The 27,879-nt window shown below is 44.0% G+C and overlaps 1 protein-coding gene across 1 annotated transcript; it reads left to right on the top strand.

Moving 5' to 3' along the window:
• On the top strand, positions 1–26,891 carry ALDH8A1 (aldehyde dehydrogenase 8 family member A1). The gene is made up of 7 exons (XM_052646020.1): positions 1–138; positions 6,441–6,588; positions 9,504–9,659; positions 11,272–11,421; positions 16,479–16,735; positions 18,693–18,854; positions 26,439–26,891. The coding sequence occupies exons 1-7, from the start codon at positions 1–3 to the stop codon at positions 26,889–26,891; spliced, it is 1,464 nt and encodes a 487-aa protein (XP_052501980.1).
• The last annotated feature ends 988 nt before the right edge of the window (positions 26,892–27,879 follow it).

Raw genomic sequence — 27,879 nt, 5'->3', positions numbered from 1 at the left:
ATGGCTGGAAGAGGGGGTCTTCTGATGCTGGAAAACTTTATAGGTGGAAAATTTTTACCTTGTAGCTCATACCTAGATTCCTATGATCCCTCCACAGGGGAAGTGTACTGCCGTGTGCCAAACAGTGGGAAAGAAGAGGTGAGTACATTCTGCTGGAGGAGACTGAAATCTACTTAGCCTGGCAGTGACTTGTGGTACTTAATTTTCGAGGAGCAAAGGGGATTGCTAAATGTTAGCCAAAGGAAGGTTTTTAGTTCTAAGAAGGTTTACTTTGTAGCTGAGTATATATGATGTATGGAACAAATCTCAGGTGATCATATGCAGAAGTGACTAATAACCTAGATAACCTCACAGAGAGCCACATCCCTCAGACATTCCTCAGTGGCTGCTAGTAAAAAGTACTATTTGTAAGAATTATCATATTACTAAGTGTTCCCTTTCTCAATCAAGTTTGCCTGAATTTGCCACTATATTCATGGATTTCCAGAAAACCTGTTACTTCACTAACATAAACAAAAATTTTAAACCCAGGGATTACTTATCCTCTAGTAATTCTTCATGTCTTCAAATTATCTAATAAAGTAAATACCGATCATTTCAACGATGAAATGCAAAATCAAATTCCTACATATTTTTCGATTTAAATTTAACACTACTTTTTCTTACTCAAAGGAAACACACACACGTTAAAACTTTTTTTCAGTAATGTAAAATTAATATTATTCAAGTTTTGTAAGATATTTAAGATATATTTTATTAGTATCTTATTGCACTGAGAAAATAAATATATTTGAGGTGATAAATGTGGCTGATGAATATATACTCATCTAAAGCCTAATATATTTCAACTTATTTTGTAAAGCACAAAGAACTAGATTATTTTAAAGATAAGTGTAGTCTTTATATATATATTAACAAATAAGTAGTATATGCAAGGTGTTTTTTTAAAAAGGGTTAAGATATTTTTTTTCTCTATTGTTAATAATATTGTAAATCTGTTTTGTATTAAAAAAAAAACCTTTAGACTTCTGGATTAAAGTTTGCAAATATTGACTAGTTTGTTGGTTAAACTGTAACCCACAGTTTTATCTGTTTCAAATGACCTGGGATTACATGGGGAAAATCCAGCTTTGTGTTTTCCAGTTCTCTCTGTCTGAGTCCTTTCTGAAATAAAGTTAAAAATGACAAGTACATCAAATTCAGGTGAAATCTTTTCTGCAGCTAATGACTCAGCCTTTTCAGATGAGAAAGAGAGGGATCAGTACACCTGCCAGCAGAGGAACGTACATTTTGGATTTCCCAGTAACCTAGCTTGCAGACATTGCATCTGATCCCACAGATCTTATGTTTTTCTGGCTTGAAGAATATGGTTGTCATGCAGGTTACAAGCCCAGTGTCCCCTAAAAGTCACTCACAAAAAGTGTTGCAATGCTGCCAATGGGGCTCCTGTTCTTCCAGCATTTGCCTTGTGCTGTGCAGTCACTAAGCCATGGAACAAAAATTGTCCCAAATCATCATTGTAACACCTGTAAGTGAGACTTTATCATCATCCTTATTTTAAGGATGACAACGTGACGTGGAACAACAGACTGGTTCCAAATAGGAAAAGGAGTACGTCAAGGCTGTATATTGTCACCCTGCTTATTTAACTTATATGCAGAGTACATCATGAGAAACGCTGGACTGGAAGAAACACCAGCTGGAATCAAGATTGCCAGGAGAAATATCAATAACCTCAGATATGCAGATGACACCACCCTTATGGCAGAAAGTGAAGAAGAACTAAAGAGCCTCTTGATGACAGTAAAAGAGGAGAGTGAAAAAGTTGGCTTAAAGCTCAACATTCAGAAAACTAAGATCATGGCATCTGGTCCCATCACTTCATGGGAAATAGATGGGGAAACAGTGGAAACAGTGTCAGACTTTATTTTTTGGGGCTCCAAAATCACTGCAGATGGTGACTGCAGCCATGAAATTAAAAGACGCTTACTCCTTGGAAGAAAAGTTATGACCAACCTAGATAGTATATTCAAAAGCAGAGACATTACTTTGCCGACTAAGGTCCATCTAGTCAAGGCTATGGTTTTTCCAGTGATCATGTATGGATGTGAGAGTTGGACTGTGAAGAAGGCTGAGCGCCGAAGAATTGATGCTCTTGAACTGTGGTGTTGGAGAAGACTCTTGAGAGTCCCTTGGACTGCAAGGAGATCCAACCAGTCCATTCTAAAGGAGATCAGCCCTGGGATTTCTTTGGAAGGAATGATGCTAAAGCTGAAACTCCAGTACTCTGGCCACCTCATGCGAAGAGTAGACTCATTGGAGAAGACTCTGATACTGGGAGGGATTGGGGGCAGGAGGAGAAGGGGACGACAGAGGATGAGATGGCTGGATGGCATCACTGACTCGATGGACATGAGTCTGAGTGAACTCCGGGAGTTGGTGATGGACAGGGAGGCCTGGCATGCTGTGATTCATGGGGTCGCAAAGAGTCGGACACGACTGAGAGACTGAACTGAACTGAACTGAACTGAACGTGCTTATATCAATGATCACACGTACACACACACAGGCACACACTTTCGTAGCTTTTGCACTGTAGTGTTGCAGTCATAAGCGCAGATTGGGGTTCGACTGCCTGGCTTCAAAGATTGGCAGCACCACTTACTATGTATGGTCTGAACTTAGAGCTGAACCTCCCTGTGCCTCAGTCTCTTTATCTATAAAATGGGTATAGTAATAACATCTTCAGTGTTGTTCTGAAGATTAAACAGACTGACATATGTAGAGCCCTTTGTGTCTAGCATTGGTAAAAGCTTTCCAAGTATCAGCTTTTGCTGTTATTATTGTATATAGTGGATTAATACGTGCTCTATATTAAATAGACATAAGACGAATGTGACCGAAGACAACTTAGAAAATATGACTGGACTTGAATTTTCTGCTTTTCAAAAAGATCAGAGTTTTACATGGACAATTGGAAGAAGACTAGATTTGACACTGACTCTCCTCTTATTGGCTGGCAGTGGGGTGTCCCCGAGACTACAGCTCCTGGTGGAGATTTGAGATTTGGTTTCTGAGATGAAACCACCCAATTCCCAGAAATTTATAATTAGGATGAGAATCATTTCTTATACCTTTAGCTTATCTGAAAGTGACCTTGTTTACATAAAGAAAACAGGAAGGTGTGTAGATCAGATTTGGAGTGAGCGGGCCACTGAACTGTCCCGTCATGTGATGCAAGAACGGCTTCCCTGGTGGCTCAGTGGTAAAGAAGGGGCCTTCCAATGCAAGAGATGTGGGTTTGATCCCTGGGTTGGGAAGATACCCTGGAGAAGGAAATGGCAGGAAAGATGCTGTGATGGCTGGAAGACTGTGGGAGAAGATTCTGAGACTGATATGGGTCCCGTGGTGGAAGAAAATGTGTGATTATAGGTGCGAGAGGGGAGGAGTGAGACACAGCCTCTGGATGTGCCGTCTCTGGAAAGGGCATTGCTTAGATACTGCTTAACAGATTATTGACCGGGGATTTTTACAGAACATAATGCCTATGGCTGTGGGCTTCCCAGGTGACTCAGTGGTAAAGAATCCACCTGGCAATGCAGAAAAGGCAAGAGACGCAGATTCAAAACCCTGAGTCGGGAAGATCCCCTGGAATAGGACATGGCAACCCATTCCAGTATTCTTGCCGGAACACCCTGTGGACAGAGGAGCCTGGTGGGATACAGTCCACAGGGTTGCAAAGAGTCGGACACAGCTGAGCACACACACACAATGCCTATGGCTGGTGATTGGTTAGGTGGGTGAATGTTGGATCACAAGGATATTCGTCTTTTTCTTGGCCTAATATTTACATTGTCTGAATCAGGACTATATTCTGAAAAACTGTCATCATCTGAGACACAGTCAGACAGAGTATCTCTATAAAATTCACTAAAAATTTTTTCATCACTCAGAATGTCATGATGCATCAATTTTGAAAATTTTACAGGAATAAACTTGCATTTATAACATACACAGGGTTGGAACAAAAACCCAGGGAAGCAAAATGTGAATGATAACAAGAGTCACAAGTTGTATAATGATCCCTCAATCAGTTTTAAGAGAGGAGAAAGGCAGCAGTGCTTTAGTTGCTTAGTTGTGTCCAACTCGTGTGACCCCATGGACTGTAGCCCGCCAGGCTCCTCTGTCCATGGGATTCTCCAGGCAGGAATACTGGAGGGGGTTGCCATTTCCTTCTCCAGGGGACCTTCCAGACCCAGGGATCGAACCCAGATCTTTTGCATCCCAAGTGGTCTCCTGCATTGCAGGTGGACTTTTTGCTCACTGAACCACCAGGAAAGCCCTGAAGGGGCAGAAGATGCCCTGATAATTCATTCTGCCTGCATGAACTGGCCTTGCTCACATCTTCCCATTCATTGTTTGCTTTGGATTTAACTCTAAAACCCGGTCCCCAAGCCATCTGTTCAAATTCTTCTCCAACAGAGGACCCTTCCACTGGGTGGAGCCAGGCAGAGGCAGGGACTGTGGTTATGCCATAGCAGGCCAGCTGTGGTCTTGGGAACTACGAAGACCTGGGTTTACATCCTGATTCTGCCACTTATTAGCTGTGTGACATCTGGCAAGTTACTTGAGCTCTCTGTGCTTCAGTTTGTTCATCTGTAAAATGGGCTTAACAATACTCATGTTACAGAACTTTAAAGGGGGTTTAATGAAATAATTTGTGCAAAGCATTTAGCATCTTCCTTTATATATAAAAAATAGTCAATGCATAACTAATATGACAAGTTATTCCAAGTCAGAAAGACAGTCTGGGATGTGATTTCAAACTTATAGATTTTATCAAGTATGTCAAAACTTCTTTAAGAGTTTAGGGATTCAGTACACCCTTAAGTTTTCTCTCTCATATGATATTCAAAAACTTCAGTATTTTGAAATTACTGAAAATGTATACCAGCTATTGAAATAGCTTCTTTCGATTATCACCACATTTTGGATAACTTCATTGAAATGGAGAATTTGGGTTATTTTTTGTGGTGCCCTGCTTTGCTGGTTAAGTAAACAACACTTCATGGGCAACTCAGCACTGAGGAGTGTTAAATATTTGAAAGTTCAGTTCAGTTCAGTTCAGTCGCTCAGTTGTGTCCGACTCTTTGCGACCCCATGAATTGCAGCACGCCAGGCCTTCCTGTCCATCACCGACTCCTGGAGTTCACCCAGACTAGCGTCCGTCGAGTTGGTGATGCCATCTAGCCATCTCATCCTCGGTCATCCCCTTCTCCTCCCACCCCCAATCCCTCCCAGCATCAAAGTCTTTTCCAATGAGTCAACTCTTTGCATGAGGTGGCCAAAGTACTGGAGTTTCAGCTTCAGCATCATTCCCTCCAAAGAACACCCAGGGCTGATCTCCTTCAGAATGGACTGGTTGGATCTCCTTGCAGTCCAAGGGACTCTCAAGAGTCTTCTCCAACACCACAGTTCAAGAGCATCAATTCTTCAGCGCTCAGCCTTCTTCACAGTCCAACTCTCACATCCATAAATGATCACTGGAAAAACCATAGCCTTGACTAGATGGACCTTTGTTGGCAAAGTAATGTCTCTGCTTTTGAATATGCTATCTAGGTTGGTCATAACTTTCCTTCCAAGGATTAAGCGTCTTTTAATTTCATGGCTGCAATCACCATCTGCAGTGATTTTGGAGCCCCTCAAAATAAAGTCTGACACTGTTTCCACTGTTTCCCCATCTATTTCCCATGAAGTGATGGGACCAGATGCCATGATCTTAGTTTTCTGAATGTTGAGCTTTAAGCCAACTTTTTCACTCTCTACTTTCACTTTCAGCAAGAGGCTTTTTAGTTCCTCTTCACTTTCTGCCATAAAGGTATTTGGAAGTAGGCAGGAAAAAAGTGAGACATATACAGACCTGGGTTCTGGACTCATCCAACCCTCGAGTGGTTGTTCAGTTGCTCAGTCATGTGTGACTCTTTGTGACCCCATGAACTGCAGCATGCCAGGCTTCCCTGTCCTTCACTATCTCCTGGAGCTTGCTCAAACTCATGTCCGTTAAATCGGTAATGCCATCCAACCATCTCCTTCTCTGTCATCCCCTTCTCTTCCTGCCCTCAATCTTTCCTAGTATCAGGATCTTTTCCAATGAATCAGCTCTTCGCATCAGGTGGCCAAAGTATTGGAGCTTCAACGTCAGTCCTTCCAGTGAATAGTCAGGGTTTATTTCCTTTAGGATTGACTGGTTTGATCTCCTTGCTGTCCAGGGGCCTCTTAAGAGTCTTCTCCAGCACCACAATTTGAAAGCATCAATTCTTTGGCACTCAGCCTTCTTTAGGATCCAACTCTCACATCTGTACGTGATTACTAGAAGCTCTTAGCTTCTGCTCCTCAAGAGCAACAGGGTAAGGTGACCTTCTTCTGTTTACTCCTGCAAGGTCGAAGCCGCGGTGGAGGCGGCCAGAGCAGCTTTTCCAGGCTGGTCCTCCCGGAGCCCCCAGGAGCGCTCACAGGTGCTACAGCGGTTGGCGGACTTGCTGGAACAGTCCCTGGAGGAGCTGGCCCAGGCTGAGTCCAAGGACCAAGGTGAGAGGGGTCTGTGCCAGCCTCTTCCCTCTTTCTCCTGCCGGCTCTCTAGTGGGGCCAAGTCTAGTGCCCTGTCCTGAATGGAAATGCGCTTACTCAGATGCTGGCCATTCACGCCCTCCTTCCAAGTTGTCAATCATATGAATAGAACTCAGGACTCTTTCATCATGTGGCCCCTTGTGGGCCCATCAGGTCCGCCCACCCAGTGCTTCTCATGGCAGCAGTAAAGCTTGGAAAGCCCGACCAGCCAAAGCCTCTGAAGGCTGAGGCTTGCAACTGGCCCACTTCTGCCTCAGTCTGATGGTCAGAGCAAGTCAAGGCTGAACCCAAGTTGAAGAGGCAGGGAAATAAACACACTGTTGGTAGAAAGAACTACAGAGATCTTATGGCAAAGGGCATGGATTTGGGGAGAGAGGGTTGAGATTGCAGCCCTCCACCAGTTCTAAGTAGAGAGTTTCAAACCAAAAAAAAAAAAAAATTGTCTCTCTTCTTTTTTAACTGCATTATTCATTTGTATTTTACTATTTTTTTTTTAATGGAAGTATAGTTGCACTGCTGCGTTTAAAATGGATAACCAACAAGGACCTACTGTATAGCACAGGGAACTCTGCTCAATGTTATGTTGCAGCCTGGATGAGAAGGGAGTTTGGAGGAGAATGGATACATGTGTATGTATGGTCTGAATTGCTCTGCTGTGCACCTGAAACTATTACAACATCATCAGTCAGCTTTACTCCAGTGTAAAATAAAAAGTTAAAAGCAAACAAAACAAACAAAAATTAAAGTATAGTTGATTTAAAATTTTGTGTTGGTTTCAGGTGTACAGCACAGTAATTCAGTTATATATGTCTATATACACATTCATATAAGTGTGTGACTACTCTTCAGATTGTCTTGTGTGTGTGTGTGTGTGTGTGTGTGTGTGTTGGTTGCTCAGTCATGTCCGACTCTTTGCAACCCCATGGACTGTAGCCTGCCAGGCTCCTCTGTCCATGAAATTCTTCAGGCAAGAATACTGGAGTAGGTTGCCATGCCCTCCTCCCGAACCAGGGGATCTCCCCAAGCCAGGGATGGAACCCATTGCAGGCAGACTCTACCCTCTGAGCCACCAGGGAAGCCTATATGTGTGTGTGTGTGTGTGTGTGTGTATGTGTGTGTATGTGTGTATGTGTGTGTGTATGTGTGTGTGTATGTGTGTGTATGTGTGTGTATGTGTGTGTGTGTGTGTATGTGTGTGTGTGTGTATGTGTGTGTGTATTAGTTGTTCAGCTGCTCAGTCACGTCTGACTCCTTGCGACCCCATGAACTGCAGCACGCCAGACTTCCCCGTCCTTCACCATCTCCCAGAGCTTGATCAAAACTCATGTCCATTGAGTTGGTGATGCCATCCAACCATCTCCTCCTCTGTGATTCCCTTCTCCTCCTGTATTTAATCTTTCCCAGCATCAGGGTCTTTTCTAAAGAGTTGACTCTTTGTATCAGGTGGCAAAAGTACTGGAGCTTCAGCCTCAGCATCCGTCCTTCCAATGAATATTCAGGACTGATTTCCTCTTGGATTGACTGGTTTGATCTCCTTGCAGTCCAAGGGACTCTCAAGAGTCTCTGTGTGTATATATATATGTTCTTTTTCAGATTCTTTCCCTTTATAGGTTATTACAAGATATTGAGTATAGTCCCCTGTGCTCTACAGTAGGTCTTTGTTGGTGATCTATTTTATATATAGTAGTGTGTATATGTTATCCAACCTCCTAATTTATCTCTTTCCCCACCTTTTCCCTTTGGTAACCCAAGTTTGTTTCCTAAAAGCAAAGATAATTTGAAGGGCACAAAGTCAAGTAATGTAGGAAGATTTCCAATATGTCAGTCACTGTTCCACTCCCAACACAGTTTCCCAATGTTTAAAACTGCATCCCAGAAGTCATCGTAATGGAGTAAACATCTGCAAATCTCTGTAAAGATATGTTAGGATATACGTGTATGTATAAATATGTATATGTATGCTGCTGCTGCTAAGTTGCTTCAGTTGTGTTCGACTCTGCAACCCTATAGACCATAGCCCACCAGACTCCTCCATCCATGGGATTCTCCAGGCATGAATACTGGAGTAGGTTGCCGTGCCCTCCTCCAGGGGATCTTCCCAACCCAGGGATTGAACATGTGCCTCTTAAAGTCTCCTGCATTGGCAAACAGGTTCTTTACCACTAGTGCCACCTGAGCAGCCCTGTATGTATGTATGTATGTACGTATGTATTTATGTATATGTGTGCTGTAAAGTGGCCTAAAGTTAGAAAGCATCTTGACCCCAAACCCTTAAGTAGAAGATGCTTCCTGACGTGGCAGAGTCTCCAGCATCACTAAAGATAGCTAAGGGACAATTCAGGTAAGAGTGTGTCTAGGAAGTGTGGGGGGCCCGTGATGGTGAGCAAGGGCCACACAGCATCCTCTGCTGGTTCCCATCAGCGTTCTGCCACATGCTCATCTTAATGGCTCCACTGTGTGCTGAGGAGTTAATCAATATCATCACGTTTTTTGGTGATATGCAAACACAGCTGTCTTAACACCGATTATTCCAACCCCTCTGGGGCATGTCCAAAGCTTGGTGATTCTGAATTGAAAGAGCTGGTTCGGGTGAAGTGGTAGCATCTGGAATGATGATAGCTATGAATCATTCAGTCTAATAAGCAAAGATTATTTGACTCACTTCTAACCACTTCTACTTCATCTTATACTCTCACATCTAATTATTTCATAGTCTTATTAAACCATGATCAACACTCTCTGTAATCAAGCAATGTCCATCCCAGGCTGGAAGGAACAGAAGCTGCTTCAGAGGGAGCTGGGATATGTGTGTGGTAGCGTCTCCTCCAAGTTCGAGGTGAAGTACACTGACAGTGCCTTCTGCTGACTTCTTACAGGGAAAACCATAACCCTGGCGAGAACCATGGACATTCCCCGGGCTGTGCAGAACTTCCGGTTCTTCGCCTCCTCCATCCTGCACCACACATCTGAATGCACACAGATGGACCACTTGGGCTGTCTGCACTACACAGTGCGGGCCCCTGTGGGCATCGGTAGGTGCTGTGCAATGACAGCTGGGCCACAGTAGCACATAGAGATGCTTGGTCAGCCCTGTAGAAGTGATCGAAAGGAACAGACTTTAAAAAAAAAAGAAACTTCTGCTTTATCTGAAATTTAATTGACCTTAAAAATCTAAATCTAGTTTATTTTGTTTGTGTCAAATTCCCTACTTATCCCTACATTGTTCTTGAGGAATCACAGGGAAAGAAATGACACTGAGAATAAATTCATAAACCAGGACATTTTGTTCCTTGTAATTAAAAAAAAAAACTTTCAGGAAAGTAGTGCAGTTAAGATCACAGTAGGGTGTCACTTTTGTGTGCTTCAGTATTGTACTCTGGAAATTAGGAGAATAGTTTAATTTTGTCTATATATGTTGTATGTGAATTATATAAATTAATAGATGTAGAGCACTTAGAACAGTGCCTTGTACTGTGATGAATAAGCCTTGACTGTATTATCTATTGACTTATCTCTGTGGTTCCTGCATTTCAGAAATATATGCAATGACTCAAGGTGTCCACTAGATGTCACTCTTTCCTCTGAGAAAAAACCATCAACTCCATATTTTACTAGTTCCATTTTATGATAGGATAAAAGAAGATAAGTTAAAGAAAAGAAAATGGGACATTTTGCCACTTTGATTATCTGAACCCTTCGGAAATAACATTTTCAAGGCAGTATAACAAAACTTTAGTCTCCTTCTAAGAAGTATACTAACACATTATGCTGCAAAAATATTCTCTTACTCCCTGAAGAGCAGATTTTTCAGTGGGAAATTTAATAATATATAAAGCATATTTACTTTCATAGCTCAAGTTTGAGGGTAGAATATAAAATAAAGTGACTCCATTTACTTATTCATAATGTGGGTTTTATTTTTTATGTATTTTGTGGTCAGAAGTCTGGAAGGCTTCTTACATGAAGACACATTCTAAATGTTATAGATGTTACTTAGCCAGCAAACCTATCTTGTTAGGATACAGGTGAGAACCTAGAGATAAGTTATTTATTAAAAAATTCCCTGGGTTAGCTAAAATGGATTTCACATCTCAGAACCTATTTGCTCTTATTTATTACAAGTAATTGTGAATAATTTAAGATCTTATTTTTCAATCCACAACTAATTAGAAAAACAGGTGGAAAAATTTAGAAGAAATAGTGCCTAGACCATTTAAAGATAAAAAAAGATTGTTGAGACAGTACAAAGATCAGTCTACAAACCTCAATACTGATCACATTCTGAGACTGTTTAGGGAGAGGTGACAGCATTTTAGCCCTGGTACTTATATTGTTCTTGTTTATAAATATAATTGAAAGTCATCAAGAAAAGAGTAAGCTGTATTGATTATAGTTTTAAAGGTATGGCTGCTTGTAATATATTTTAGACTAATTTCTCTGAAATTCTACAGAAATTCTACAAAAGATTGGAGATTCTTTTGTGGAATTTTTTGAAGCATTGAAATTCCACAAGCGATTGGGATTTTGGAAGAGCAAGCTGACATTTGGTGTAGCATGAAGGAGTTTTCATTAGTAAAGCATGTCTGGCCCATCTGCTTTGAAGGGTATGTCATTGCTGGCGATGCTTCTGTTCTCCTCTGTTAGCTGCTCTGATCAGTCCCTGGAATCTGCCCCTCTATCTGCTGACCTGGAAGATCGCTCCAGCAATCGCTGCTGGCAACACAGTGATAGCTAAGCCCAGCGAGCTGACTTCCGTGACCGCGTGGATGATGTGCAGACTCCTGGAGAAAGCAGGTAATCAGTGTTAGGGTGTCAGAGGAGAGGCACATGATTGGCTTTGGAGATGTATGTTTTGTAGGCTTCAGCCACTGTAGGGTCACTGACATTTTTAAAATAATGGAAAAAAATTTTAATTGGAGTATAGTTGCTTTACAATGTTATGTTAGTTTCTGCCGTACAGAAAAGCGAATCAGATGTACACATACATACATCTCCTCTTTTTTAGAGTTGCTTCCCATTTAGGTCACCACAGAGCATTGAGTAGAGCTCCTTGTGCTGAGGTTCTCATTAGTTATCTGTTTTATACATAGTAGTGTATATATTGGAGAAGGAAATGGCAACACTTTCCAGTTTTTGTACCTGGAGAATCCGCATGGACCAAGGAGCCTGGCAGGCTTCAGTCCACGGGGTCACAAAGAGTCAGACGTGATTGAGTGTATATGTGTCAATCCCAACCTCCTTTCCCCTCTCGGTGTCCATACATTTGTTCTCTATGTCTGGGGCCACTGACATCTGAAAAGTTATTTTGAATAGAAATCTGCTTGGCAGATCCCAGGGACATCTTTGGTTATTTGTCTTCCTTAACCTCTTCTGAGAAATACACTCTTCTGAGCGGATCCACGGGCTTCGCTCCCACTGCTTCCTTTATCCTTGCCCAGAACGCACTGCTGTGGGACAGTCCTCCCTGTGGGGCTCCACAGACAGTACCCAGAGCAAAGGACAGCGGCACAGTGGCTGGCTACAAGAGCCCGACCAAATCCGACACCAGCCTGCCCCAGACAGTGTCTCCAATCATCAATTTAAATCCTGCATTGGCACCACTGGTGGATCTTGATGAAAAGAAAATATTGCTGGATACCACTCTGATTTGCGTAGGAACAGAAGGCCTGAGACAAACCGCCCATTTTCAAGAGAACTGAATAGACACCCCTTAGTTTTCCCTGCCCTGGAACCCACTACCAAGTGGATGATGATGCCTGTGGCTCCTTGTCTTTCTCTTTCTCTTGGCCATGTGTGTTCCTGGCTCCATTCTAGAGTGTTGAGCCGACACCGTGCCAGGGTTGGAAGGTCACAGGCAGGAGGCTCTAGCTTGTAACCCACGAGGAAGCCCCTCACTGTGAGGCCCTGAGCTCATGTCTCTGGGTTGGAATGACCTGCAGGCGGGATGGGGGAACAGGCTGTCTTTCGGGCCATATCTGTCTCTGCTCTGCTCGCTTCCTTCCAGCCCCCAGAGAAGGTGCTTCCCCACTCACTCACGACCATAGAGGGGGCGGTTGCTGAAAGCCTGTCTCTCTCTCCTAAACACCTTTTCTCTCAAAGCAAAACATACATGTTGGCTTCCAGGATAGCTAAGCCAGTTCCTTACTCCAGGGTATAGATGACAAGTTAAGTGGTGCTTGTTTAGGGAAGCGCATGGGGCCTTGTGACCCTGGTTTAGCTCCCTCGTATCCTATGGAGGAAAGAGGTTAACCAGCCTAGGTCTCTGGGTTGACGTCAATGGCTGCTCTGGACCTCTGGAAACATCCTTACCAAACTGGTAAGGATGAAGTGGACATCCTTACCTCCTTTGCATCCCAGAATGTGTCATCCTTTCCTTACAAAGGTGACCGTGTTCTATCCCTTTCTTTGCATAACTGAGTCTCTAGTATCTGCAACGGTCCAAGGGCTTTCTTCCCTGTCTCTTGCTCGCTGGTTCTTTGGTGTGAGACAGAAGGGGGGGCCTCTGCTCTGCTTCATCCTGTGTTGGGAGATTGCATGAGGAGGTGGGGAGGGACCAAAGAGCTGCATCCGGGACACCTCCCTGTCCTAAAATCAGCTACGTCTTGGTCTATGAGGATTGCTCTTGTCTAACCACCCTCCCCTTTCAAATAACTCAGAACCCAGTCTGCACGAGAGTTTAATGTTTCTATTTATTTGCACAGCATTGCACTCTTATTCCTCTGGGCGAATAAACCTGTTATACCAAGATGGTCCTTCCCTCCCTCCCGCTCTGGGCTGGTTTTTCCAAACTCTCCTCCTCCAACAAACACTGAGAGGGTGATGATCCAATCGCACCTGACATGAGCCCTCAGTCTCTCCACTGGGATAGGGGTGTCAATCTCATCTACTTACTGCTTAGAGCACTCTAAGAGAAACTTCCAACTGTGTAAGAAAGCTAAAACCACCTGCCAGTGCAGTCTGGATATTGCAGCTCTTCTAGTCCTGAGTGTTCACACAGACTTGGAAGATGAACTTCCTTTGAAATAAAAAATCATTTAAGATGTTTTGAAGTACACATGAATACCTCTTTGCAAGTCTTAGAATATTTGTTTTTATCTTGGGTGCACCAAATGTTTGCCCTCATTCTTGAAGTGGCCACTGGTGGTAGATTTCTGGCCCTTCCTATTAATTTTTGTTCTGCTCTATTTAAGCTTAAAATTTTCCTTGTCAGCATCCAGCCATATCCTGGCACTGGCAGGCCTCCCTTCGCTTTGCTGTCTCTTAGCCACCTACTCTGAATTTTAGTGAATTGTTATTTGCCAATTAAACTGTCTTCCCTCTTTTTAACCAGAATCTCTTAAGGGTAAAGGGTGAATGTCTCTAGAAAAGTTTCATTAATGTCTGGATCAAATGGCAAAATGGTTTTGAGAAATACAAGCCACTAGATACATAACTCAATTTATTAACATTGGAGTTCAAGGAAATGTAATCAAAATGTAAATTCCGTTGTGTAGAAGGCACTCTGCCCGCTGAAATGAGCTCATTTTCCTGTGATGATAAATATGTGGTATTTCTATGTTTTCTCTCACCCTTTTAAAAAAAAGCTAAAATAAGCATTAGAAGTGATTTGAGCCATTTTTTTTGCCTTCAGGAGTCATAAAGTCCAACAGTCCACATTCTCTGGCTCTCAACTCTCTATTTGAATACGGGGCAAATATTTACAAGCTCGATAGTGATGGAGATGCAGGACTCATGAGAACGTGAATGACGGGAAACTTTGTCCTTGTTTTCCCCTATCACCAGCTGGCAGGACCTCTCCCTCAAACCTCCTCTTTGGCCCAACCCATGGCCCAGCTGCTCTCATATGGTGTCTATGATCCAGGATGCACTTGAGCTGGATTTCAAACAAGTTTGCAGGCTGAATGCGGAGGTGGGACCATTAGAGGGAGACTCTGCCAGACCCCTGTCTCCTTAGGGGCTCACCTGGATAGGGCCTCAAGGTGATATGGTGAAGGCTGTGCTCTGTGGGAAGGGGTTCTTGATGATCATGGATCATCAGTGAGAACTTATCATGTATACCTTAAGAGCATATTCTTGAAGAGATGATTTTAATCCAAGAGAGTATGTCTAAGTCGGAGCAAGGGAACTATGATAGGAGCGAGAGAGTAGTTACCTTACAAAAGAGCATTTCTGCATCTCCTGTTGTTCAAACCTGCAAACACAGGAAATATATTCAGCTACCTCCAGGCAAACCCTAAGAGTTTCCTGGACGCAATCGATTGCACATAGATTTTTTTCTTCTGAACACTTAAATCTTCCCAAAGTCAAGAACCTTTTCTGAATTGGATACTGTACACATTCATGCACTCATTGACCTAATAATTGCTTACTAACCAAAACCTAGTTTTGCTTTCTATTGGTTGTTATTTAACCCTGGGATTAAACCTGAGTCTCTTACGTCTCCTGCACTGGCAGGTGGGTTCTTTACCACTAGCACCACCTGGGAAGCTCTTATTTAACCTCACTTTGCCTCAATATTCTCATGAGTGATGTGAGGATATTAATATGATGTACCTCCCATTGGGAGATCTAAAGGGTGTAACCCACTTTAGACTATAGTGGGTGAACTATAGTGTAACCCACTATAGTTACAGTTGATTCACAGTGAGCACCCAATAAATGGGAGCATTTACTGGTGTTATCTCTTTACATTTTTATTTTTATTATTACTAAAATTATTTTAATAACATATATATGTAGCATTATATCTTCTTTTCTCATTGATCTATTTTAAATGTGATGCATTAAAAATATTTTTCTAGGGATTTCCCTGGCAGTCTGGCGGTTAAGACCCTGCATTTCAAATGTAGTGGGTGCCAAGTTCAATCCCTGTTTGGGGAACTAAGATCCCATATACCGATAGCATGGCCCAAAAAAGATTTTTTTTTTTTAAATTGAGTATTCATTCTATCTGGCAAAGTAGGCCATGGCACAAGGGATACAACCGAGGGCAAAACACAGGCCCATGTCTGCCCTTGGCTGGTGCCCCTTCTAGTGGTGGATGTGTAGTGAACAGGTAAATCCATAAAGCACGTAATGAATACATGCAGATATAGGGCAGTACGTTTTTGTAATAGAAAAGCCTGGAGCACCCTCTTGGGGCTGTTCTTGGACACTCAGTCTTAGAGGGTGATGGCATCCAGATCATGGGGAACAGGACCTTCAACTCAAACGTCACCTTCCCCGGGGGACCCTCCCTCTCTCTCCTAGGGAGGTAGCCACTCTCTTCTCTGGCTTCTGCAGTGTGGATGCTCCCTGAACTTAACCTTTGCTCTCCTATCTCACAGGGCCTAGCCTGCCTGAGGGTATCTCTGCATCCTCAGCCCCTGAGGCTTAGTCAGTACTCTGGAATGAATTACACAGGACGTTTAACCCTGCATTTTCTAGGGCAAAGCACCCAGAGAAATTCCAGCTGGGACATAATACAGGCAGAGATGATGCTGTTGTCTTTGTTTTGCTATTGACTAGAGACAATCATTTGGAGAAGGAAATGGCAATCCACTCCAGCACTCTTGCCTGGAAAATCCCATGGACGGAGGAGCCTGATAGGCTACAGTCCATGGGGTCGCAAGGAGTCGGACACGACTGAGCGACTTCGCTTCACTTCAGAGACAACCATTAACGTCCCTTCTCACCCCCATTCAAGCTACAGAAACTAACACAACATTGACAGCAATCATTTTGCCAAAAAACCCAAAAACACCACCCCCAAAACCAAACAAACAAAACACTTTGAAGGAGAATCTCTATGCAACCTGAAGCCCTTGACACGCTGAGAAGAATAGCTGTAACCGGTACTGCTTCCCATCCAGGTGTTCCCCCAGGTGTGGTAAATATTGTGTTTGGAATGGGGCCCAGGGTAGGCGAGGCCCTGGTGTCCCACCCAGAGGTGCCCCTCATCTCCTTCACTGGGAGCCAGCCCACCGCCGAGCGCATCACACAGCTGAGTGCCCCCCACTGCAAGAAGCTCTCGCTGGAGCTGGGGGGCAAGAATCCTGCCATCGTCTTTGAAGATGCCAACCTGGCCGAGTGCATTCCGACAACTGTCAGATCCAGCTTTGCCAACCAGGTATGTCTTTTTTTTCTTTTTTTTTCTCCCCCTTTGTTTTTTTGCTTGTTTTTAACTCAGCAGCCTTGTCAAACTGCATCTGTTGCATCACAGTGAAAACCAGGTTGAGTAGGTCTGTGCAGGGCTATTTCAGTGAAAGGAGAATGGTTACATTGTGTTACTCTTTTGACCATCTCTTCAGTCTTAATGTCACTTGGTGGCATTGTGGCATCACAGCTCCTTTTTAGCAAGCTCTTCTTCTCCTGTTGTTGTTCAGTTGCTCAGTCAGGTCCCACTCTTTGTGACCCCATGGACCTCCCTGTCCTTCACTATCTCCTGGAGTTTGCTCAAACTCAAGTCCATTGAGTAGGTGATGCCATCCAACCCTCTCATCCTCTGTCACCCTCTTCTCCTCTTGCCCTCAGAACTCTTATGGGGGACCAGCCATGGGCCAAATGATTGCTTTCTGGCTTCTCCCTTCCTCTATTTATACTTTTCCCAGGCTTTTCTTGCTGTCCAAGAGTCCTATTTCTTGGAAACCTTATTCTCTGCCCCCACCCAAAAGCACCTCAAATGCATTCACACATTCAAATAAATACTTGAACCAATCTCAAGCAGGTTTCTTACCTTAAAATCATGGAGGAGCCTCAAGCAACTTTGTATTTCCTGGTCATTGGAAGAATTGTGAAGATCCAATATCAATGTGATGAAAATATTTGTTTCTGTGTACAGGTGCAATCATACATACACAATGCTGACAAGTCCAGAATGTGGTTTGTAAACTATTACATGTTACGCTCAAATAATAGTAAGGATGGCTTTTCACTCAGAAACCTGTTAGTGCCTCTCCCTGGAACACCCAGTGTCTATGTTTGGAGGTCCAGTATCATCTGAAACTTCACCTGAACAAAGCAGAACTTCTGATTTCCTCCCCTCCTTTCCCTGCACCATCTCTGCTCTCCCTGCCTCGAGTTTACCTTTCTGAAGAAGAGAATACCATCCACTGTGTGCTTGGGCCAAAAATCTGGGACTCATCCTTGTTCTAACCTCCTCTTTTCCTTCCACCTCACTCATCCACCAATAGGTCCTATTGGTTCTATCTTTAAGGTATATCCGGAATCTTCTTTGGAGCATCTTTGCCAGTTTCTTTACTCTTTTGGAGTCCCCTTGCCCCTTTAAGAATCTGCTGATCTCAGTGGACTCCTATCACTTCTCTCATCTCCATTGATTCCACCTGGTCCACTTACCGGGATGTCTGAAAAGCTCTCCTAACCCACTCTCATTCTCTCCAATTCTATTCTCCACACAGCTGCCAGAATGATCATTTAAAAATGTAAATCCTGTCCACATCTTCTTGCTGCTTAAAGCTGTCCATGATCCTTTCATGACACTGAGGATAAAATGCAAGCTCCTTGTGAGCCTGTGAGCCTATAAGATTCTGTATGATGTTGCCTCACTCCTCACATCTTGCCTTTATACCCTATGTTGCTCTGACCCCTATCCCTGCCTCCACCCCCCACCTCAGTCCCATTCACCTTCCTCACTTCCCTTACACACTCCAAGCTCATTTCTCACTTACTGCTGAGAATTCTGTACCTCTATCCATCTGGCTCCTTCACATCAATCAATGGTCAGTTCAAACATTCCCTGTCCCTAGTGTCATCCAGGACTCCCTTTGATAAAAGGGAGTAAAAGTTCTCCCTCCCCACTAGTTTCTACTCTTATCCTTAGCTTAGTTTTCTTGTATTGTTTTGGTCATGGCCTGAAGTTGTGTTATTTATTGAGCTTTATTGCGTGGTTGCCTGTCTTCCCCACAAGGCAATGTATTCCAGATAGTGGGACTTTGTCTTGTTTACTGCTGTTCCCGATTGTCTAGACCCATGCCGGATATGTGACAGGCACTCATGAGTGCAGGGTGATCTGTCCATGCAGTGGAGCCCCCTGACTTGTCCTTGTCTTCATGAGTCATTCTTGGCAGGGTGAAATCTGCCTGTGTACCAGCAGGATCTTTGTCCAGAAGAGCATCTATAGTGAATTTTTAAAGAGGTTTGTAGAGGCGACCAGAATGTGGAAAGTTGGTATTCCTTCTGACCCATCGGCTGACATGGGTGCCCTGATCAGTAAAGCTCATCTGGAGAAAGTAAGTAAAACCTTCTGTGTAAGTTTCAGAAAGAATTCTTGAAAAAAAAATTTTTTTTTAAATTTTGTATTGGGGTGTAGTCAATTGACAATGTTGTGACAGTTTCAGGTGAACCGCAAAGTGACTCAGCCATACATATACATGTATCATTCTCCCCCAAGCTCATTCCCATCCAGGTGCCATATGACATTGAGCAGAGTTCCCTGTGCTATACAGAAGGGCCTTGTTAGTTTTCCATTTTAAATATAGCCATGTTCCATGTACTATGCAGGGTTTCCCTGGTGGTTCGGATGGTAAGGAATCTGCCTGCAATGTGGGAGACCCAGGTTTGATCCCTAGATCAGTAAGATCCCCTAGAGGAGAAAATGGCAACCCATTACAGTATTCTTGCCTGGAAAATCCCATGGACAGAGAAGCCTGGCAGGCTACAGTCCCTGGGGTAGCCACAAAGAGATGGCCATTTATACAGCAGGTCCTTGTTGATTATCCATTTTAAATACAGCAGAGTATACATGCTCATCCCAAACTCCCTAACTATCCCTTTCCCTGGTCCTTCCCCTTGGCAACCGTAAATTCGTCCTCTTAAATCTGTGACTCCAGAAAGAATACTTATGGGGAGAGAAGCTCAGTGCCAAGGCATAGCACCATCTTTGAAATACTGTTAAATTACTACCCTATTCTTTTTTTTTTTTTAATTTAATTATGATCTGTGGGGAATTGTCTCCAGGTACCGAGTCTGAAAATGTTAAAGATAGATACACAAATGTAGTCAAGTTAAAGCAGCACCTACATGACATAAATAAACCTGGGAAGTCAGCATGGAGTCTGACTTCCATAGAGCCAGTCAGTAGAGTGAGGAAAGCAAATTTCAAAGCATAAAGGCCAGCTGATGCGAATGTTGTGGGTTGAGGGTGGCAGGGATTTCCACAGGTAAATGCTCCCAGTCAGTTCTCAGGCAGTAAGGTTCTGCCTCTGGGTAATAGCAAACAGGGGTTCTGGAAGTGCGAATCCAGTCTGAACAATGTAGACTTTAACTGGTGGGGTGACTTGTGAGGTCTTTGTGGGAGAAGCCACTGAAGAAGGTGTTCTCTGGGTGCTTTGTGGAATTTGGGTCTTTAATATCATTTTCATTTCCTGATAAAGCTCCCACAGTAAGTCATAGAATTTTGGAGTTAAAAGATCTCATTTTGAGCTATGGTAACCAAGACCAAGCAAGGGTAATGGTAGTACGCCCCCATGGGTTAACCAGTGAGGGCCAGAGCCCTTACGTAGATTCAACAGACTTGCCACACTTGAATTTGAATTTTGACTTTCACTATACTGTGAAGCACAGATTCCCACAGGTAGGAACATGCAGTGTCAGTCTTCCCGGTCTCTTCTTATTTCTTTTGTTTTCTCAATAAAATAGGAAGCAAGGTGAGGAGGGGAGATGGTGTTGAAGGTTTCAAGGAGGAGGATAAGTTCTGAGATAGTCTTCAAGGAGATCAGGAGAGACAGAAATGGACTTGAAGTGACAGTATTGTCAGCGGGGCAGCTTCAAGGGCTCCCCTCGGAGCTGTGATCACTTGCAGTCACACTAACAAAGCATATGGTCATTGATTTAAAGTGAGGTCAGCCAGCATAGCTGTGTCTTCCTCCAGTCAAATTCACCTGCACGATTGCAGGCACATAGGTAGCAGTCCCCAGAGTGAGCCTGGGGGACCCACAACTGTGACTGTTTCCATCTTGTGAAGCGAGGTGTCACCCGATGTAAGAGGCTCCCTGGTTCTCTCTCATCTGACTGTTCTGAACTCAGCGATCCATGCTGTAAACCCACGCATGCAAATAAGTGGTGAAAAATAACTTTGACGCTTTCCGAATGCTTCCTGTGGAGAAAAGTTACCTTTCCAGGAGCATCTTTCATTAAGCTCAGGCCATGTGAAATTAAAAGATGCTTGCTCCTTGGGAAAGAAGTTATGACCACCTCAAAAGCCTATTAAAAAGCAGAAACGTTACTTTGGCAACAAAGGTCCGTCTAGTCAAAGCTATGGTTTTTTCAGTAGTCATGTAGGATGTGAGAGTTGGACTATAAAGAAAGCTGAGCACTGAAGAATTGATGCTTTTGAACTGTGGTGTTGGAGAAGACTCTTGAGAGTCCCTTGGACTGCAAGGAGATCCAACCAGCCCATTCTAAAGGAGATCAGTCCTGAATATTCATTGGAAGGACTGATGTTGAAGCTGAAATTCCAGTACTTTGGCCACCTGCTGCGAAGAACTGACTCATTTGAAAAGACCCTGATTCTGGGAATGATTGAGGCAGGCGGAGAAGGGGAAGACAGAAGATGAGATGGCTGTATGGCATCACTGACTCAATGGACATGAGTTTGAGTAAGCTCTGGGAGTTGGTGACGGACAGGGAGGCCTGGTGTGCTGCAGTCCATGGGGTTGCAAAGGGTTGGACATGACTGAGCGACTGAGTTGAACTGAACTGATGTGGTGTCTGTGCTTAGGTGCTCAGTCGTGTCTGACTCTTTGCACCTCCATGGACTGTAGCCACCAGGCTCCTCTGTCCATGGGATTCTCCAGGCAGGAATACTGGAGTGGGTTGCCATGCCCTCCTCCAGGGGATCTTCCCAACCTGGAGATCGAGCCCAGGTCTTCCATATTGCAGGTGGATTCTTTCGTGTCTGAGCCACCTCAGACATGAAAGCTCAGGCCATGGCACCATCTAAGGTCCCCTGTGCAGTTCACCAACTCACTGGAGACTCAAAGCTCTCTTCATCAACTCAGCAGAGAAACTGTTTTTCTATCCTAGGCACTGTCATAATCATTAAGTTCTCCAATGAGGGGAGGTGCGTCAGTGAAGCAAATCAAAGTATTTGACTTTCCTGTAGCAGTTGAATGATGTGTAGCCCCTCTATGTGTGTGCATGCACACACACACACACAAACTCTCTTTTGTGTGTGAAAGAAACCAACACCATTCACAGGCTCCTATTGGTAGTTACGACTTTTCTTGGTCATATTCTGATTATTTCTCCCTTTTGTCCCATATCGTGAACTCGGCCCAAATACAGACTTGCTGGGTTTCCCCGTATTGTAGGTCCTGTGAGCGTTAATGCAATATTTGTGATGCTCAGCGTATTCCTGCTGGCTCAAAGGGGCCCGCCCTCTCTTTAGCCCCACCCCCCACCACACCCTCCTGAACTCCACCACAGGCTCTCCTCCAGGCAACTCTGCTTTCCAACAACAAGCAGCCTCAGGCTGTCTGAGCTACTCTACCCCACGTGGGCAGCAGGACCTTTGTCTACTGAGCCCTGGTTCTATTCGGAGGAGAAGAGTAAACAAAGCCAGCTTCTGACCCTGTTGTTGCACTGTTCAGTCACTGAGTTGTGTGTCTGACTCTTTGTGACCTCATGGACTGCAGCACACCAGGCTTCCCTGTCCTCCACCATCTCCTGGAGCGTGCTCAAACTCATGTCCATTGAGTCAGTGATGCCATCCAACCATCTCATCCTGGTTCCCCCTTCTCCTCCTGCCCTCAGTCTTTCCCAGCATCAGAGTCTGCCCCTGTGGTGCCCTTTAGATGATGCCTCATGATGACAAGACAGTCAAGAGGAGGCCACTTAAAATCTGGTTGTGTTAAGCTCAAACACACTGCCCTTTTAAGACATCCATCTTGAAAAGAGGGTACCTCATGGTCAGGAAGCAACAGTTAGAACTGGACATGGAACAACAGACTGGTTCCAAATAGGAAAAGATGTGCATCAAGGCTGTATATTTTCACCCTGCTTATTTAGTAGAAGAAACACAAGCTGGAATCAAGATTGCTGGGAGAAATATCAATAACCTCAGATATGCAGATGACACCACCCTTATGGCAGAAAGGGAAGAGGAGCTAAAAAGCCTCTTGATGAAAGTAAAAGAGAAGGCTGAAAAAGTTGGCTTAAAGCTCAACATTCAGAAAATGAAGATCATGGCATCCGGTCCCATCACTTCATGGGAAATAGATGGGGAAACAGTGGAAACAGTGTCAGACTTTATTTTGGGGGGCTCCAAAATCACTGCAGATGGTGACTGCAGCCATGAAATTAAAAGACGCTTACTCCTTGGAAGGAAAGATATGACCAACCTAGATATATTCAAAAGCAGAGACATTACTTTGCCGACTAAGGTCTGTCTAGTCAAGGCTATGGTTTTTCCAGTGATCATGTATGGATGTGAGAGTTGGACTGTGAACAAAGCTAAGCGCCGAAGAATTGATGCTTTTGAACTGTGGTGTTGGAGAAGACTCTTGAGAGTCCCTTGGACTGCAAGGAGATCCAACCAGTCCATTCTGAAGGAGGTCAGCCCTGAGATTTCTTTGGAAGGAATGATGCTAAAGCTGAAACTCCAGTACTTTGGCCACCTCATGGGAAGAGTTGACTCATTGGAAAAGACTCTGATGCTGGGAGGGATTGGAGGCAGGAGGAGAAGGGGACGACAGAGGATGAGATGGCTGGATGGCATCACTGACTCGATGGGCGTGAGTCTGAGTGAACTCCGGGAGTTGGTGATGGACAGGGAGGCCTGGTGTGCTGCGATTCATGGGGTCACAAAGAGTCGGACACAACTGAGTGACTGAACTAACTAACTAACATGGGGTTGCAAAGAATCGGACATGACTGAGTGACTGCACGCACACACACACACACACACACACACCCCTCAAAAATTTCTAAGGTTTTACTGGAAAATGTTGCAGTGTTAAAATTTTTTTTCACAGTTAAAAACTTAAAAATAGTATTTATCATCAGCCATTTATTTTTATATTTTAGGGAAGAACAATACAGATGGTATTTCCATTATTCTAATGCACACAAAAGTGCAGGTAGCTGTGGGGTTCCCCTTGTTTTGTGGGTCCATGGGGAGATCTCTCAGCTCTGCTTGTAGTCACCCCCACACACATTCAAAGTCTCAGAACCATCCTGCTGAGGTTCAGAGGGTCCCTGGACACCTGCCATCCTCACTGCTCCGCCCAGAACATGTGTGCCTGGATGCCAGGAGTTGCAGCTTTACCCTCGGGGTCTCTAACCACATGAACCCCTGGACGGGGTCTTTAACAGCTCAAGTCTTATGAGGGGACCCTGTGTGTCTCTGCCCTTTGAGAGGGAGCCAGTGGAAGCAGCTCAGGAAGCATATGTGTCTTTTTCAGGCTGTGATTCTTCTCAGTTCATTCTGCCAAACCTTAGTCTGGGATCAAGGAGGCAGCAGACATGCTCCACTGGTGGTTGTGTTTCCTCGCCTTTCACCAGGAAGCTGCGGGGGCTGCGAGTCAAGGAGAGGCCGGCCGCCATCTTGGCGTTCCAACCCTCTTCTGCAGTGGGTCTCTGACTTCTGCAAACCGGCTTCGCCACAGGATCTTTGTGTCCATCCTACTTCTGTGGGATTGTCACAACAGATGGAGATGCGGTGACAGAAGAACCCAGCTGGAGCACGTGACGGATGTTCTGTAGGCAAAGGGCTCCTAGGTGCAGGCGTGGCTTCTCAGGTTCCCAGTGATGGCAGGGGAGGCCCGGGAAATGGCAGGTGATTTTATCCTCAGGGGATGCAGAAATGTCTCCCTTGTCTCTTTCACAGGGTTGCTTTTTGTTTTTGGTTTTCTTTTTACTCTCTGGAATCCTCACCTACTTGACTGTCTGGAGAATCTGGCTCTAGGCCAGCCTCCCAAAGATGCAAGTAACTAGAGAAAGAGAATGCTGGATGTTGACAGTGAGGCTGGAGGACGCACAGAGGAAGTTCATGGGTTTATCCCCCAGTAAGGCCAAGCTTTGGGTCTAACTAAGGTCCACTCTTTTATTTATTTATTTTTAAACCAAAAACATTTTGTATTGAGGTATAGCAATTAGCAATGTTGTGACCATTTCAGGTGAACAGTGAAGGGACTCAGTCATACATACACATCATTCTCCCCCAAACCCAGCTTCCTGTCCTCCTTTGTCAGTTAGGAAAACTGGCATACAGAGTAGGGGGCATCCTTGAAGTCTCACAGCTTGCGGATGTCAGATTATGCATTATACGGTGGTCATCATCACCATCACCATCAACACAAACAGCATCATCTGACCTTCAGAAGTTTTGCTATGTGGCAGGTGTCATGCTAAGGACTTTACATACATTATCGTATTTAGTCTTTGCAAGAACCTGGGAAAGAGGTGGCGCAGTCAATCCCCTTTTTCTGATGAGGAAACCGAGGCCTAGAGCATTTGAATCCCTCAGCTGGTAAGGACCTGAGATTGGAGTACTACTGGACTCCTAAGCCCGCTCTTCCAACCTCCAGGCTTTGCTTTTATGTCCAAAATTACCAAGTGCTAACGATTCTCTGCTCTCTCCTCTCACGGAAAGGTCTTAGAGCAATATTTCATTCCATTTTGTATCACCTTTATCAGTCACAAGGTTGTTTTTCTGAGCTAGGAGTGTAGCTATCATTGTGTTATCTGGGGATATTTTCTCTAGAAAAGAAATTCAGTTTCGTGTGAGTCACCTTATATGCTAAATTCGATGAATTCACAATTTGAAAACCGACACTTCCCTTCACATTTTATTATCCTAAAAGCTTCGAAGAGAGAATTGTGTAATTTTGCTTAGACGTGATCATCTGAAGGCAGAGCGCTCCTTGCACTATTTGAATTGCTGCTGAAAATCCTGGCTCTGCATCCAGCCGGGCCTCTGGAGACTCACCTGCACACACCCTGTTCACACAAAATGCTGCCTCTTGGCATCTTTTAATTAACGTGAGTGTGCTGCTTCGAAAGGGGCAAGAGAGTAGGAGAAAGAGAATTCTATATTGTTTATCAGCCATATGAACTATGTACGCTTTCGGAGATTCACTTATGTCATCAGCAAATAGAGGACAGTAATATGTAGCTAGCTAATAGAGTTTTGAGAGAATTATGTGAGAATGTGTTAAAAGCACTTATCCACATGCCTGGTTCTTAGACATTAAATAAACAACTCTCCTTTTCTTACCTGTGGGGGCTGACTGGCCAGATGATGGTTAGAGCATGTCTGCCCTCAGGCTTACCAGCTGAGTGGAAATATAATCAACCTTAGATTTTATGGGGGGAATAACCTTATATGTCTTTCCTGTGCATGCATGCTCAGTTATGTCTGACTCTTTTCCACCCCATGGACTATAGCCTGCCAGGCTCCTTCATCCATGGGATTCTCCAACAAGAATACTGAAGTGGGTTGCCATTTCCCACTCCAATATGTCTTTCCTGCTGCTGCTGCTGCTAAGTCGCTTCAGTCGTGGCCGACTCTGTGCGACCCCAGAGACGGCAGCCCACCAGGCTCCCCCGTCCCTGGGATTCTCCAGGCAAGAACACTGGAGTGGGTTGCCTTTTCCTTCTCCAATGCATGGAAGTGAAAATGAAGTCACTCAGTTGTGTCCGACTCTTAGCGACCCCATGGACTACAGCCCACCAGGCTCCTCCATTCATGGGATTTTCTAGGCAAGAGTACTGGAGTGGGGTATGTCTTTCCTAGGTGCTTGAAAAATATTGAATTCCCTCTGTGCTATGTGAAAACAAATGATAAGTTGTTACTATGTTTTTTATCTGCCCAGGTCAGAAGTTACATCAAGAAAGCTCGCATGGAAGGAGCCCAAATTCTGTGTGGTGAGGGAGTGGATAAGTTGAACCTTCCCCCCAGGAATCAGGCAGGGTACTTCATGCTTCCCACGGTGATAACAGATGTTAAGGATGAGTCCTGCTGCATGAAGGAAGAGATATTTGGTCCAGTGACGTGTGTCGTCCCCTTTGATAGTGAAGAGGAAGTGATTCAAAGAGCCAACAATGTTAAATATGGACTGGCTGCTACCGTGTGGTCAGGCAACGTGGGGCGTGTCCACCGGGTGGCCAAGAAGTTACAGTCAGGCTTGGTCTGGACCAACTGCTGGCTCATTAGAGAGCTGAACCTACCTTTCGGGGGGATGAAGAGTTCTGGGGTGGGCAGAGAAGGAGCCAAAGACTCTTACGAATTCTTCACTGAAGTCAAAACCATCACTGTTAAACACTGACCTCGGCCAGTGCAGAAGCTGATGCCTGGCTGCAGAGAATCAGTCGTCCAGTGTAGTGAAAAGAAATCCCTCATAAATTTCAGCCAAGTCGTGACTCAGCAGAAGATTCTCTCTATAGCTTATCCTCTGTACTCAGTATTTTTACCGACTGGTGAAAAGATGCTTGCTGTTTTCAGTGGGGAGTCAAAGAAGAGAAGATCTCTGAGTAGGAAGGCATACAAAGGAAGCCACACAAACATTGGGCTCCTCCTAGGTTGTGTTTTTATTGTATTTTTTCATCATTTTGATTCAATTCTTAAAAATTCACAGATAATTAGTTTCCTTTTTTCATTTGCAAGTATATGGTAAAAAAAAAATTCTACAAAGCCAAAGAGAAACATATCACCATAATCTCTAACTTTCGGGAGATTGCAGAGATGGTCTCTCCATCCATTAGCCACTAGCATGGCTCATTAGAATTGACTGTACCTCATTATGCAAGGGTGCTTTGAATGTTGATGATGTAATTTATGTGGGATTTGTCAGAGTAACCATATATGGTAGGTCCTACTAAATATGTCTTTATGAGGACAAAGAAAAATGAAATAATGATTACTTTTGGAAGAAACTCAGAACAAGGAGAGTTTGATATTTTCCTACTATGGAGTCTAATCAATTCCAATTAAAAGTGTATGTATCTCAGGAAACTTAAAATTTTTGAATACTGTATGGCTGAGTCTCTTTGCTGTCTACCTATAGCTATCACAAAATTGTTAACTATACCCTAGTATAAAATAAAAAGTTTAAAAACTTTACTAATCTTAAAGGAAACAATAAATGTTAAATAATTTTAGCAAGCAGTCACCTTCTTCATGAATTGTCCTTTATTCTTATCTTCATCCTCTTAGGAGCATAGACTTTTTACCAAGTATTAGAGGTATTCTTCGCTCTTTTCCCCTGAATCTCCCAATGTTCAGAGGAGAAATCTGAGATTTACAGACATTAAGTA

The sequence above is a fragment of the Budorcas taxicolor genome, chromosome 9 (assembly GCF_023091745.1).
Source record: "Budorcas taxicolor isolate Tak-1 chromosome 9, Takin1.1, whole genome shotgun sequence".
NCBI classification, from domain to species: Eukaryota; Metazoa; Chordata; class Mammalia; order Artiodactyla; family Bovidae; genus Budorcas; species Budorcas taxicolor.
This window is presented reverse-complemented; position numbering and strand designations above follow the sequence as displayed.